Genomic DNA, 15,484 nt, shown 5'->3' on the forward strand with positions numbered 1-15,484 from the left:
ACAAATGTTTGCTATGGGAAGTAATTAAGTTAAACTATAGCTACTAAATGTCATTACCACTAGAAGTTTGTCGAGCCATGTAATTTTCCCTTTTTTGGAGTAATATTTGGGGGAAAAAGTTGTTTTTACTATTCAATTTGAAAATTTGTTTTTACTATTCAATTTGAAAATAAATAATACCTTTTTTTTTTTTCAAATTTCACAATTATTATTTTTCAGACCCCACATAGTTCTTTTCCTTAGGAAATAGATATCAAATATTTAATATAGCTTTGATAAACTACTGATCCAGGTGCTGTAGTGCATAATCTTGAATTCGTTGATACACTCAATATATAAATAAAACATTATATAAGTGTATGTACAATTCATCTACACGGTTAAATCTTTAAGTATGACACGTTGTTATTTATTTAGAGGTAATTATCTAGAGATGTTATTCGGTCATTTAGTTAACCAGCATAACTATTAGCCAGCCTAACTATTAGTTTCTTTTTAAATGGTGGCCACTATTTCCTTTCGAACTGCACAACTAGAACTAGTTTTATTGTTTTTAGTTCGTAATTTAATAATTATAAATGGATATCTTCTATACTAATTAAATTAATAATTATGACATGCATCAATTTCACCTTTTCCGTGCTACCAGTAACTAACAAAAAGAGAGGAGAGATTACCATCCTTTTTATAATTATTAATTAGTCCCACACATTGTCTCATCAAACTTATAATTTACTAAGTGATTTGAGTTCATGGATGGGTGCATTTCGGTAAGTCCTCCATTCTCTCTGATTTTAAGGGAACAAAAGGTAGTAAAACAAGAATAACAACATGATAATCTAGTTAAAGAAAAGGAAGCTGATATTTCAAAAGTAATTAACATACAACTGACAATGTATAATCAATCTAATAAGTATGCAAAATCCATCATCACAAGAAATATAGGGACGATATATCAATCAATCAATCCAACAAGTCAGACACGGGAGACTTCTTAAATGCATCAACCTGAGCCAACATGTTTGTCAATCCTTTATTTGGGAATACATTATCTGACTTCATTCTCTCAGCAATACCATAACATGGAGCTTTGGCATTTACATAAGCCCGAATAAGGCATTGGTACTGGGTAATTCGGGAAACATATCCAGCTTGTCTCATTCTGTGTAACATTTTCTCAGTATTATGAACATCACCTCTCCTTGCATATTGTTCCATAATGACTAAATAAGAATTAATCATTGGCCTCAAGCGATTCTGCTCTGCAGCTTTATGCAATATTGAATCTGCTTTTTCCACTTCTCCAGCTTCAACATAAAGTCTGACTAAGGCATCCCAAGTTAATGGACCAACTCGGCATCCACTGTCAGCCATACGCTTCACAAGATCCTTTCCTTTGGTCAACATCTTATGATTCGCATAGATTCTCAATAACACAGAGTAATGCTTCGATGAGATTGTTGGCCATTTTCTTGCCATCTTATCAAAGACTGCTTCCGCTTCCTTAATATTATGCAGTTGTCCCCAAGCTTCGACAGCAGCTACACATTCACCAAGCCAAGGATTAGACTCACAAACTTGCCAGATTCTACTCACTTCGTCAGCCCTTCCAAGAGCTGCATAAAGAGGAAGCAAACTACGACATGCCCAGCGATTCTCTTTTATATCTCCTCCTTCCATCTCTTTTAGTACATTCTCGGCCTTCTCATTTAGACCACCCGAGACATAATGCTTTGCCAAGATGCTCTGTGTGTTGATATCAGGTTCTATCCCTTCAGCCTTCATGGTCTCAACAATTTGCTCCATTCCAGATATGTCGTTTACTTGCCCCTTAGCATCTATCAATGTTTTGTAAGTAAAAAGGGATGGCTTCACATTTTCCTTCTCCATTAGTAAGAGAACATCGGCAATCTTCTTTTTATCAGTCCTCTTATATAGAAGGAGCAACTGATTGCAAGTAAAACATGTTAATGGGAATTCAAGGTCCTTCATTTTGTTAAAAATCTGCTCAGATTTCTTCATATCACTTTCAGCGACGCAATTGGCCAATAAAGTGCGATAAATAACTTCACCTCTGAAAGACTTTGGTATCATCCCAATATAATCTTCTGCCTTCTTTAGACCCCGGACTTTGGCAATTAAATCAACACGAGAAGCATAGTCTCTGTCAGTAAAAGGGAGCTGCTTTTTTGACTCTAACCACTCAGAGAGCTGCCAAAAGCCAGAATAATTAGTATAATGCAAGAAGATGACAATAGAAACTGACAAACTAATCATGTTAGAAGCTGTTGTTTTTTTCTCAATGTGAAACTTATAGTACTAGTGTTATCACTATTATCCATAAAGTCATGTTCTACTGCAAACATAAGTTAGCACGACAAATAGGAAGCAGCTAAGGATTTTTTACTTTATGTTAATTTAGAACCTAAAAAAGCCAAAGAGGGTAAAAGGAAAAAATAAACAACCAATGCAAAAGTACCAGTAGAGCGGGAACAATGCAGCATACGCCCAGATTACAAAGAATTTCGGATGCAGTAAACAAAATGGTGTGAATATTAAGCAGGTTGGAGAATGTTTGGTTGAAGTGGAAAAAAATAAGTATTTGAGCTTGAAGTTGAAACTAGTATTTGGAGGTATTATTTCCAAATTTCTCAGCTCCACTATTTTTGCATTTTTTTCAAGAAATTCACAAAACAAAAAGGCATAAAAATTAGCGAAATTTTTCCGGATGTAACAGGAACAACAACAACAAGCCCAGTATAATCCCACCATGTGGGGTCTGGGGAGGGTAGAGTGTACGCAGACCTAACCCCCACCTTGAAAGGTAGGGCAGCTGTTTCCGAAAGACCCTCGGCTCAAGAGAGGAAAAGAGAGGAAAACAAGAGGAAAACAAGACAAAAGGTCAGATAGGGCCAAGCATATCGAAAAAAATATGATAACAACGAATACCAAAAGCGAGAAAGTCATGGTAGAACGGTCCGGAAAGAAAGGAGCATTAACTACTATAGATAAATAAGATAATCAAAGTACAACGGCCCAACAAATATAAGCAAAGAATCAAATGCATAAACCAAATGAAATAAACAAATGAGCAAAACTGCAACTACTATGGTGAAAGGGTAAGCCACCTAGCCTTCTATCCTAATCTGAGTCCTCCACAACCTCTTATCTAAGGTCATGTCCTCGATGAATTGAAACTGTGTCATATCCTGTCTAATCACCTCTCCCCAATACTTCTTCGGCCTCCCTTTACCTCTCCTGAAACCATCCATAGCCAACCTCTCACACCTCCGCACTGGAGCATCTGTGTCTCTCCTCTTCACATGCCCAAACCATCTCAGCCTCGCTTCCCCGCATCTTGTCCTCCACCGATGCCACTCCCACCTTGTCTCGGATATCTTCATTCCTAATTCTATCTCTCCTAGTGTGCCCACACATCCACCGCAGCATTCGAATTTCCGCGACTTTCATCTTCTGAACGTGACATTTCTTGACTGGCCAAAAATAGTTAAAACTCCTCCATCCAAAAAGAAAAAAAGTTAAAACCCAAATTTTCAACCTTCCATGTACTACTGAAGTATCAAGTAACTCCAAGGAGAAAAATTCTCACAGTGAAATATGAATTCCAAATGATTTTACAAGCAATAGTCAATTAGTAATATAAGCATCAAAAATAATTCATTCTCACATCCAATGTGAGACGCTCGTACAAAGATACATTACTTACTAGCATGGGAACGAATGAACCATGATAGAGCTGAATCTAAAAAGGATTCACATAAATTGAGAAACAGTTGAAAGATTGATTGATATGCCATTTTCCATTTTTGCTCATGGTTAGAGCCAAGTCACTTCTCATAATAGGTTTCGACTTTGAATAATGAGGACACAATAAACCTTAAGACATCTATCATGAGGGAATGAATTTCGGAAAGAAAGCCCCTCCATCTTTGCCAAGAGTAATTAGAGAAGTTTTTATCAAAATATAGTAACTAAAGCTATTTATAGATTCTCAAACACCAGAAACCTTAAGACATCTATCACGAAGGAATGAGATGTCAGAAAGAAAGCCCCTCCATCTTTGCCAAGAGTAATTAGAGAAGTTTTTATCAAAATATATTATGATGTTTTCTTATAGTGTCTCAAACTAAAGAGAGCAAGTACTTGTGGTAAATCCTAATTTATTTGAAAAGGGATTTCCTGGTGTTCAAGCTTCATTATTTCTAAAATGACTAATCATTGCACAGTTTACAATGGTATAAAAGGAAATTTATAAATGCATCATGACGGGCCTACTAATGTAAACACACAATGATCATTTTCTTATGAGAAGAACACAATTATCATTTTAAGAACCTGATGGTAAAACCTATAGATGCATCAAAATTGTAAACAGATATCTGATCTAATATAAAAGAGAAAGATTACCTGCAGTGCCCTCCCGTACATGCGCCTTTTATGAAGATTAAGCATCGCTTCTGCTACTTCTGCCCGTGTCACGTCATTTCCTTCAACCCATTTATCCAAAATTTTACAGACAGATAAAGCTGGTGCAGCCACAATAGCATTGTATAATGCAGAAGAAACTCTTTTCCCTGAAGAGTTCCGTTTGCTAACTTCACTCTCCGTATCAGACAGCTCTAATTCCTGAGGTGCTTCACCATCAAGATCCTCTTCGGAGAGCTCTTGCTCAGAGACTGACTCGTCCACTTTGTTGGCTTTTTGCATTTCTTCAGTTGCAGTAGAAGATTCAAGTTCTGAAAACCCAACGCCTGAATCACTATCATCCTCTCCGCTGCTCTTTGTGCCAGCTTGCGAAGAGAAACTTTGGCTTTCTATGAACACTCTTGGAAAACCACGAGAAGTTATTCGAAATCCTCCAAATGTAAGAGGTCTATGTGATATTACATTGGAAGCCCCTTTAAGCCCATCACTTGAAATTTCTGAAGTGGCATAACAAATTCGAGAGCGTCCAGTCATAAACACTTGCTTCCTGGAGCAGATAACCAATTTAATCAATTAAGTGCCCATAATCTAAGCTAGAAAAGACTCTCTCTTTAAAGGAATCGAAAGACAGAGAACCATTAAAAGAACAAAGAAGATGAATACACAATGAAAGTACCAACAGCCCTTGCTCTATAGTCTATATCACTAGCTTTAACCAACATGACGGCATCCTTGTAAGTTTTTAATACTAAAAAAATATCACCAAAATGCTACCATTATATTCTATGTTTCACTTGGCATGATGATCATATGTCACTTACATTATATCCAAAACAAGCATTGGCAAATGCTCCAGAAAATTATTTCTCAAGGTAAAATACTATAAATGAAAAAATGGAAGTTACATTCCTCTGTACCAAACATAAGCTCTATAGTAGTCTATACACAGAGCTTTGCGCGAGACATGTTTTCTCGATGGTCCAGTAACAAGTATGTAGAAGTAGAAGTGCAGAACTTCGATTTTGTTTCTTAGCTAGATTATGAAATTAATAAAGCGGAATGAACAAACCTTTCCTAGCCAAAACAGCAGACATTTGAAGTTTCCTATGTTACACTACTGTTAGACAAAAAAACTATACTTTATTAACCAAACAACTGAGAATAAATTAAACATTTACAGCAAAATTAGATGTGTTTGGTATGAAGGAGATGTCCTTGGAAAAATATTTTCAGTAGAAAATCTTTAACCTTAGGAAATCATTTTTAGTTATGTGATACACTTTGATTGTGCACACAAGTTAAAAAGAAAGAAAGACTTTTGAATCTTGTTAAACTATTACTGATTTTAATGAAATAAATCCACTAAGGTCTACTTAGTGGGAATTAATTTTCTTGAAAAAATCATTGGTAACGACCATCCAAACAGAGTGTAAGTGAAGGAAGGTGTTTTTCCATTTAACCAACACTTAGAAATGGTTTCACCAAGTAATAATGGTTTTCATTTCCTTCAAACACAACATATACTAATAAATGAATCTAACTTCACAAAGAAAAATGGGTCATAAAGAACAAAAAAAATAAAAATAAAAATAAAAAATCAAGAAAGAACAACAAAATATGTGAGGAGAAAGTATAGATTGGATTACTTGAAAGAAGAAGAAGCTCTACGAATTGCCCACATAATTCCTTTTTGCAAATTGTAAAATGCGAGTCTTGAAAATTTGAAGAAACCTTAAACCCTAAAAACCTTCTCTTTTGAGTTTTGCGTTTTAGATATTTTATTTGTCCTTAAAATGAGGGAAACTAGCAAATGGGGAAGAGTAATGGGGATAATTTCAATAATATGTAATCCAACATATAATATTACATCCATGTAGTCATATTTTTAATTTACATCCGTTTCGTCAATTTCTTTTTTCTTTTTGCAATAGTATTTATACACAAGATATAATTACCGTAAACAATGTATCCACCTTGTATAAAAGTGTATAATGATGGCCATTTTGGGTAATATTAGAAATACAGACCATTTTGGGTAAATGTTTTCTCCAAATAGACGACAACGACGACAACAACAACATACCCAGTGAAATCCAAAAATGTGGGGTTTGAAAAGGGTAAAGTGTACGCAGACCTTACCTCCACCTTGGGAGGCAGGGAGGTTGTTTCCGAAAGACCCTCAGCTCAAGAGAAAACAAGAAAAAAGAATCAGATAAGGACAAGCATATCAGGGCAATGCGAAAATGAGAAATAACAAGAGCAAAGAAGTCATGAGAAAGCAACCTAGAAAGACAAGACCCAACAAATATAAGCAGAAATCAAAGGGCAATAAACGATATGTAACACCCTGTATCTTGGAACTAAGTTTAGACTCATAGCATTAGAGTTTTAGCGGAAAAACTGAAGGTTTGAACGTTTTGCGAAAATGGTTGATAGGCCTATTTCGGGCAGCGATAACTCCTTAATCAGTTTGGAATTTGGGAAATTACCCCCAATGAATTTGTAGTATGTGGAAATACCTTTCTAACGATATATAAAGACCAAGCCAATCGTAGATCGGAGCAAGGAGATATGATCGTCTCAACATGGCTAATAGTAAGGCACTTGAAATCCTATAGAATCGGCTAAGTTTTCGATACGTCTGACTTCCAGTCAAATTTCGTGCAAATCCGTTGGGAATTTGAGAAACCTTCCTCAATGAAAGTTGTAGATCTTTGAAATAGCTTTCCAACGGTAGGTCGCCCAGCCCAAACGGAGTTACGTACAAGAAGTTATGTCCATTTTACCGAACACTGTACAAAACCGACACCCGTCGCTTCTCGGGGCGCGTGAGGGCGCGTGAGAGAGCGCGCGATGGCCCCGCTTCGCGGAGAGATCGCGCAACTCTGAGTTTTTAGCTTCAGAATGTTGAGCGATGCACCCGCATCGCGGAACCATCGCGAAACGGGCCAGTTTCGGGTCAAAAGGTCGGGTTTACGCGTTTTAAGTTATATTTAAGGTTTGGGGTCTATTTCCCCAACACCCCATTCACGAAAAATTAACCTAAAGTCAAGAAGAACAAGTCCCAAGCCTCAAGAACCCTACAAGGTAAGTTTTATCATGATTCTAGGGTGAATTTAAGTCCCTAATCGCTTTCTAACTTGAGTAAACTCTTCTAATCCATAGAGTTAGGATTGGAACATTTTTTGTTGCGTGAAAACCCTAGAACCCGAATTCAAAGGATTGGACTTCAAAAAGGTAATGTTTCTACTCTCTAATCATGTATAGTCATGAATTGACGAGTTCTTGGGAGAATAGTAAATGGGTTTGATAAAGAGGGATTATATAAACTATGCTAGAGTTTTGGATTGTTGACTCGAGATTGTTATAATGATATGGGTGATGAGAAATGTTAATTACATCTAATTGAGATCAGTAGAATCACCTAGAATTAATAGAATGGGAATTGGGCAAATAAACACCATTAATGGAGATTGTGAGCTTTATGCCCACTAAGTGTTTCGATAACATGCTTAGATGACCAAAGCATGAATATTATCGCTAATATAGAATCCCTTTGGCTTGTATTGACAGATCAAAGTTGAAAGGGGCGACGAACATTGTATTTCTCTCAAAGGTCGGAATTAAGGTATGCGAGGCTAACTATCTACGTTAGGGAATGTTCATGATTCTCCCTACGCCTCATTCTTCATACTGTCAAGAATTTGACTCGATCTGCGCTAGCCCCGGTTTCATGATATGTTGTAGAACCGTTATCTTTTAGGTTGCGGTTACGGTAATTCCGTTCATGGTTGACAACCCGAGTATCATAACTCAACACGTAATCTTTATAGACTCACGATTGTTACAGCCACAACAGTCTCAAATAGAAATTCGGTAATACTCGTAAGCACGTTGTTTTCAATTCGATCCCGGCATGTCTATTTCGGCTCAAAGATTGTTCATTGTTGTTATGGTCTCAAATTCCTTATTAATTAACCATAATTATACATATGTGATTTTGCCCGAAGACAAACTGACACGATACTTGTGATAACGGCCGAGGCTATTGATCGACGACTACTAGGCCGGCCATAACGTGCATTATTATTGGGCGAGGGCCCCACATATACAAACACATAATACGGATGATTCGGATATAGAGCGAGGGAGTATTCATATCTCTACTTCCTCGCTATTACGATTCTGATTATCGGTTGATTTGGCTTCAAAGATTTGATTACTTCATTGGTTAGCATACCCAAGATAACTCAAATGTCTTGATGTCCCTTGCTTGAGCTGCGTCTCGCGATGTAACGATATACGATGCGAGGTTGACGACTCGGTATTTAGGTGCACGTATGAGGCCATTGGTGACCCCAAATTCCTTCGGGGCGTTGGATTCCGGTTATAAAACCTATTATTCAAGACTCTTGAGGCTTCATAGACACGGTTGAGAGACGATCGGATATTTATTATGTTAGCCTTGTTGGCCGGTCGTTCAGTTGTTTGGTTTAGCCATGTTGGCTACTTTCAGATATGTTAAGATTGTCTAAGTATTTCCGCATTATGATATTTCAGTGAGACTTTTAGTTAATCAGCATGTGTTAGTTTTATTTTATAAATTAGTTATGTTTTGATATCACATGTTGATTGAATGAAATTTACTGTTCGGGGCTTCCGGTCACGTACGATCAGTAAGGTGTGCGGAAGTGTTACGTCGAGCCCGAGTTCGGGGCGTGACAAGCTTGATATCGCAGCCACACAGTTCGTTGTCTTAGAGCTCTATGAACCGTGTCAGTGGGGTCTCTTTTATATGTGCGAGGGCCCCACACATATAACTTGATTGACCACCAAGACATTCGGGGATTTGTCTCATTTCTTTCTACTTTCTAGTATGCGTGCATGTAGAAGGAAACAGAGCAATAAGTAACCTTCTTCCTCTCGAATTACGTACGTTTTGAATGCGACGAGGAGATGAACGGTGTAATTCAAGGTCTAAGTAAGGATGTTTACCCATAGGAGGTACAATTGTGCAATACTTTGTGGTAACGAACGAGACTTCTGAAGTGCTACTGAAAGTGGAACACAACGTAAGTTGCTCGAGAAGGGGTGTTGTGGAATGAATGGTATGTTGAATGATAATGATGTTTCGAGAAAGGAGAATAGAATACAACGGGGAGAGATATCCGAGAAATTAGAAAGAGTTGGTAACGGAAAAAGGTAAATCATGGAGGATCTCGGGAAGGTGAGGCGTGACGCATTCTCATGGGAGGTCATCAGACCCACTCCATCTCAGCTAAAGATCGAAAGGGAAAATAAACAGAAAGTGTAATGTACGGCTGAAATTGGACATATGAGGTAAGTTCATCATTTTTACATTGTTGTTAATCGGGGAGCCCCATGTTGATACGATATGATATATATGTATATACGCCGGCCTCGCGAGGCATCGTTGGTATTTCCCGCGCGTTGTGTTTTGGGATAGTAAGAAACGCAAAGGAAACTCGCCAAAATTTTCTAGAAAATGTGGACAGAACGAGATATGTCCGTAATATGTCCGGAAAAGCCATGTCAACAAGAATGATAAGATTTGACTAAGTTACGAGTACTTCGACTTTGAGAAATAATGATTTGATTTCCTATTCGTATGAACACCTTAAACAAGCGCTTCTGACACATCCGAATTCGTGTTAGAAAACGAAGTGGCTTGCTAAGTTCAGAGAGTGATTAGCGGAAGAAGAAATTAGCAAAGTCCGTAAGAGAGCAAATCAAGGTGTAAATTTAACAGTTGTCAAAAAAAAAAAAAAAAAAAAAAAAGGGGGTTGCCTTAAGATTTACAATGCGAGCGCAGTAAAGTCCTTAAGACGGAGTATGCCGTTTATGAATACAAGAAGAACCCGTTCATGTAAGTAAATTTAGTTCTTCCCCATGAGAAATTGCTCGTACGCGGAGTCGAAACATTCATCAATGTCAGTATACAAAGGAATTACGTAAGATAAGAAATGTTAACCGGATCCCATCAAAAGAGAAGAATTTGTAAGTATAAGATGTTAGCCTTGGTCAAGAGGTAGGATGCATAAATCGCCAATAAGTCCAAATGAGGTAATTGAAGACCCGAGGTTATTACGAGATATGAATAATCTTAGTTCCCATGTTTCATGTCATGTTTCCTTCACGTTCATGTAACAAGTTAAGGCCTGTACCATATTGTTAACCATGACCCATCATTCGAGGATTTAATGATCCCAAGGGGGAGATATTGTAACACCGTATCTTGGAACTAAGTTTAGACTCATAGCATTAGAGTTTTAGCGGAAAACCGAAGGTTCGAACGTTTTGCGAAAACGGTCGACAGTTTATTTCGGCAAGCCGATAACTCCTTAATCAGCTTTGGAATTTGGGAAATTACCCCCAATGAATTTGTAGTATGTGGAAATACCTTTCTAACGATATAAAGACCAATCCAATCGTAGATCGAGCAAGGAGATATGATCGTCTCAACATGGCTAATAGTAAGGCACTTGGAAATCCTATAGAATCGGCCAAGTTTTGATACGTCCGACTTCCAGTCAAATTTCGTGCAAATACGTTGGGAATTTGAGAAACCTTCCTCAATGAAAGTTGTAGATCTTTGAAATAGCTTTCCAACGGTAGGTCGCCCAGCCCAAACGGAGTTACGTACAAGAAGTTATGTCCATTTTACCGAACACTGTGCAAAACCGACACCCGTCGCTTCTCGGGGCGCGTGAGGGCGCGTGAGAGAGCGCGCGATGGCTCCCGCTCGCGGAGAGAGATCGCGCAACTCTGAGTTTTTAGCTTCAGAATGTTGAGCGATGCACCCGCATCGCGGAACCATCGCGAAACGGGCCAGTTTCGGGTCAAAAGGTCGGGTTTACGCGTTTTAAGTTATATTTAAGGCTCGGGTCTATTTCCCCAAAGACCCCATTCACGAAAAATTAACCTAAAGTCAAGAAGAACAAGTCCCAAGCCTCAAGAACCCTACAAGGTAAGTTTTATCATGATTCTAGGGTGAATTTAAGTCCCTAATCGCTTTTAACTCGAGTAAACTCTTCTAATCCATGAAAGTTAGATCGGGAACATTTTTACAGTACGGGAAACCTAGAACCCGAATTCAAGAGGATTGGACTTCAAAAAGGTAATGTTTCTACTCTCTAATCATGTATAGTTGTGAATTGATGAGTTCTTGGGAGAATAGTAAATGGGTTTGATAAAGAGATTATATAAACTATGCTGTAGTTTTCGATTGTTGACTCGAGATTGTTATAATGATACGGGTGATTGAGAACGATGTTAATTACATCTAATCGAGATCAGAGAATCACCTAGAATTAATAGAATGGGAATTGGGCAGAAGTTAAAACACCATTAATGGAGATTGTGGAGCTTTATGCCCACTAAGTGTTCGATAACATGCTTAGATGCACCAAAGCATGAATATTATAACAATAGAATCCCTTGGCTTGTATTGACATAGATCAAAGTCAAAGGGCGACGAACATTGTATTTCTCTCAAAGGTCGAATTAAGGTATGCGAGGCTAACTATTCACGTTAGTGGAATGTTCATGATTCTCCCTACGCCTCATTCTTCATACTCACAAGAATCCGACCCGGTAATTACGCTTTAGCCCCCGGTTTCATGATACGTCAGAGAATCGTTATCTTTAGGTCACAGCTAGCGTAATCGGCTCACGGTTGACACCCGAGTATCATGAACTCAACACGACCCTTTATGTACCACGTATTGTTAACATATGCAGAGTCTCGCCTAGAAATTCAAAAGATGCTCGGAAACGCTCAAATGTTTTCAATTCAAATTCAAGACGTTCATTTAGCTTCAAAGATTGTTCATCGTTGTTATGTCTCGGCCCTTATTAATTAACCATAATTATACATACGTGATTTTGCCCGATAAGGCACAAAGACTACAGATACGTACATACGTCGAGGCCATCGACCGACGCACTACTAGGCCGAGGCCATAGCGTGTATTTATTATCGGGGCCGAGGCCCCACATATACAAACACGTATAATACAGATGTATTCGTATATGTAGAGTGAGTATTCATATCTCTACTCTCGCTATTACAAGCATTATTGGGCCAGCTTTAAAGATTTGATCGTTTCAGCATTGTTTTACATACCAAGACAATTCAAATGTGCCGATGTCCCTTTATGGTCAGGGACCGCATCCGCGACGCAGTAACGATATACAAAGCCGATTTACTTGGCCTATTTAAGTGCACGTATCGCCTATCGCGAGCCCCAAATTCCTTCGGGCGTCTTTATTTCTTTTATATTACTTATTATTCAAGACTTCCAGAGGCTTCATAGACACAAGCCGATACCGATATTTATTATGTTAGCCTTGTTACAAATGTTCATTGTTGGTTTAGCCATGTCATTACTTTCGACATATGTTCGCATTGTCTAAGTATTTTCGCATTATGATATTTCAAAGGAGACTTTTAGTTAATCAAAGACGTGTTAGTTTTATTTTATAAATTAGTTATGTTTTGATATCACATGTTGATTCAAATTTTCACCGCCTGGTTCGCTTCTCACACGCAAAAGCACCGGTGCCGCGTTACGTCCGTCCTGTGTTCGGGCGTGACACGATAGAGCAAAACTATGACCACCACTATGAGAGAATAAGTGAGACTACCTACTAGCCTTATATCCTTCTATCCTAATCTGAGTCATCCACAACCTTCTATCTAAGGTAATGTCCTCGGGAAGCTGAAACTGCGTCATGTCCTGTCTAATGACCTCTCCCCAATACTTCTTTGGCCTACCTCTACCTCTCCCGAAACCGTCCATAGCCAACCTCTCACACCTCCGTACTGGGGCATTTGTGCCTCTCCTCTTCACATGCCCAAACCATCTCAGCTCCGCTTCCCGCATCTTGTCTTCCACCGATGCCACTCCCACCTTGTCCCAGATGTCTTCATTCCTAATCCTATATCTCCTAGTGTGCTCACACATCCACCAAGACCTTAGCATTTGTTTAAGATTTTCTCTTCTTTAGCTTCTTTATCCTGAGAACCTTGAGACCTGGCCAAGATCGTGTTCAAATTTCGGGTGGCGAGTGGGGAAGCGACTCGTTCCTTCCTTGCGGAGGAGTTAAAAGAGACTATGACAGGTGGAGTGGCACAAGATCTGCCTCTTGGCTTATGTATAGATATTGATTCATTCACACAACAATTTGCTTCTCGTATCGACGAATTAGAAGAGATGCAACATTCTTAATTCCGCGACTTTCATCTTCTGCACATGAGTGTTATTTTCCCGAAAAGTAATCCTTCCGTCTCAAATTATCCTTTTTTTTTTTTTTTACATGTGATACGCCTCTCAATGAATAGTAGTTAGGAGAGATTTTTAATTAATGTACTTTTATTTATGTCAATTTATAATCTCTATTAAATATTCATTCTATTTAAGTGTCATCTCCATTAATAAAAAAATTTACTAAGGATAAAATGAGGAAATAATAATTAATTTTGCATTGAACTTCTAAAGTGATAAATAATTTGAGACAATTTTGTAGTAACCACGACAAATAAGTTGAGACTGAGCGCATAGCAATAAATTTATCCAAACTTCACACGGTTATGTAAGGTATTAGGGGCCGTTTGCTACAATGGTGAGATATTATGAGATATCCCATGGGTGGATATTCCATGGGATCAATTATCACATCTTCTATATGAGATAACTAATTTCCACCACTTTAGTGTAAAAGTTATTTCGGTGTTAATTAATACCCCAAATCAGACATGGAATAAAATTAATCTCAAATTCTATCCTGCAATTATTACACTAATTTTTGTCTTGCTGACTTGCACTGATAGATCCTATTATGTTAGAATTAAACACCCATTTAGAGTTTAGAACTCATACATAAATTTAAAATCTTGAATTCGTTCTTAAATTTTTTAATTTACCTCTGGCCGTATTATAAGTACCAAATATCGCGATAAAGTTTAGTACTAGTGATTTTTTATGATCAGCCGTTTATTTAGTTGTGATTAGCTTAATTGGACGTGTTCCTTTGTTTTTTTTTAATTTTAAATTATTATTCTGCTGTAAAGCTTAGTTAAACTACTGATTCAGCTACCTTAGTACTTATTCCCCTTGAAGTCACATGTTACTGTCGTATTTGTTTCATCACACGTGAAAAATTACAACTTGTAGTACTTTCTCGTATATTTTTTCAATATATAAATTTTAATTTTAAAATATTGTGCTGATCTAATCCGATATAGTTTCAAAAATTAGTCCAATTGACTATCAAAAAGCGAAATAAGACAATTGATCTGAGACGGAGGAAGTATTGAATTGTTTAATCATTTCCTTTTAAAATATAAATTGTTAAATATATTGTACTTTTATTTATGTAATTATATCTCTGACAAAATTTCTTCTAAGCAACTTGTATTTAAGTTCATCAAAGGAATTCAGTATCAGCCAGTTATATATCAAGAATAAAATCTAATTCCTGCTCTCTGCCAAATGGTATCACCTTATGATGAGATTGTTTTACCTTCTCATCACCACAATGGACCTGAAGATCCTAAACACGTAGCACCAAATAAATAAAACAGGATAATTTCAATAACATACAATCCAGCATAAAATATTACATTCACGTAATCATATTTTTAATTTACGTTCACATAGCCAATTTTTTTTTTATTTGCAACTGTGTGTATACACACGATATACAACATTATACAACATCATATACTTACTGTAAACCTTGTATAAAGTGTCTAATAATGTGATTTCAATCTTGAATATGTGATTTCAATCTTGAATTTCAAACTGTAATGCATCTTTTAAGTTGACCAGTTACATAAAACTGAGCACAAGTATGCATGCATGCATGAATACATTTCACATAACACTATTGAAAATTGGGCATATGACCTCAAGTTCGGCTGATTTCATGGCAACAAACATAAGACTCTGCCTATTAACAAAATCAGCAGATTCCAACTATCAAACCAGCACTGTGAATCATGACACGTAGAACA

General features: G+C 37.5%; 1 protein-coding gene across 1 annotated transcript; it reads right to left on the reverse strand.

Moving 5' to 3' along the window:
- Positions 1-838: 838 nt before the first annotated feature.
- LOC132035941 (pentatricopeptide repeat-containing protein At1g80270, mitochondrial-like) lies at positions 839-6,250 on the reverse strand. Its single transcript, XM_059426120.1, has 3 exons — positions 6,093-6,250; positions 4,429-4,993; positions 839-2,211 (listed from the first exon to the last, which is right to left on the reverse strand). The coding sequence occupies exons 1-3, from the start codon at positions 6,125-6,127 to the stop codon at positions 964-966; spliced, it is 1,848 nt and encodes a 615-aa protein (XP_059282103.1). The 5' UTR covers positions 6,128-6,250; the 3' UTR covers positions 839-963.
- Between the last annotated feature and the right edge of the window lie 9,234 nt (positions 6,251-15,484).

This window comes from Lycium ferocissimum, chromosome 11, assembly GCF_029784015.1.
Source record: "Lycium ferocissimum isolate CSIRO_LF1 chromosome 11, AGI_CSIRO_Lferr_CH_V1, whole genome shotgun sequence".
In the NCBI taxonomy this organism is placed as follows: domain Eukaryota; kingdom Viridiplantae; phylum Streptophyta; class Magnoliopsida; order Solanales; family Solanaceae; genus Lycium; species Lycium ferocissimum.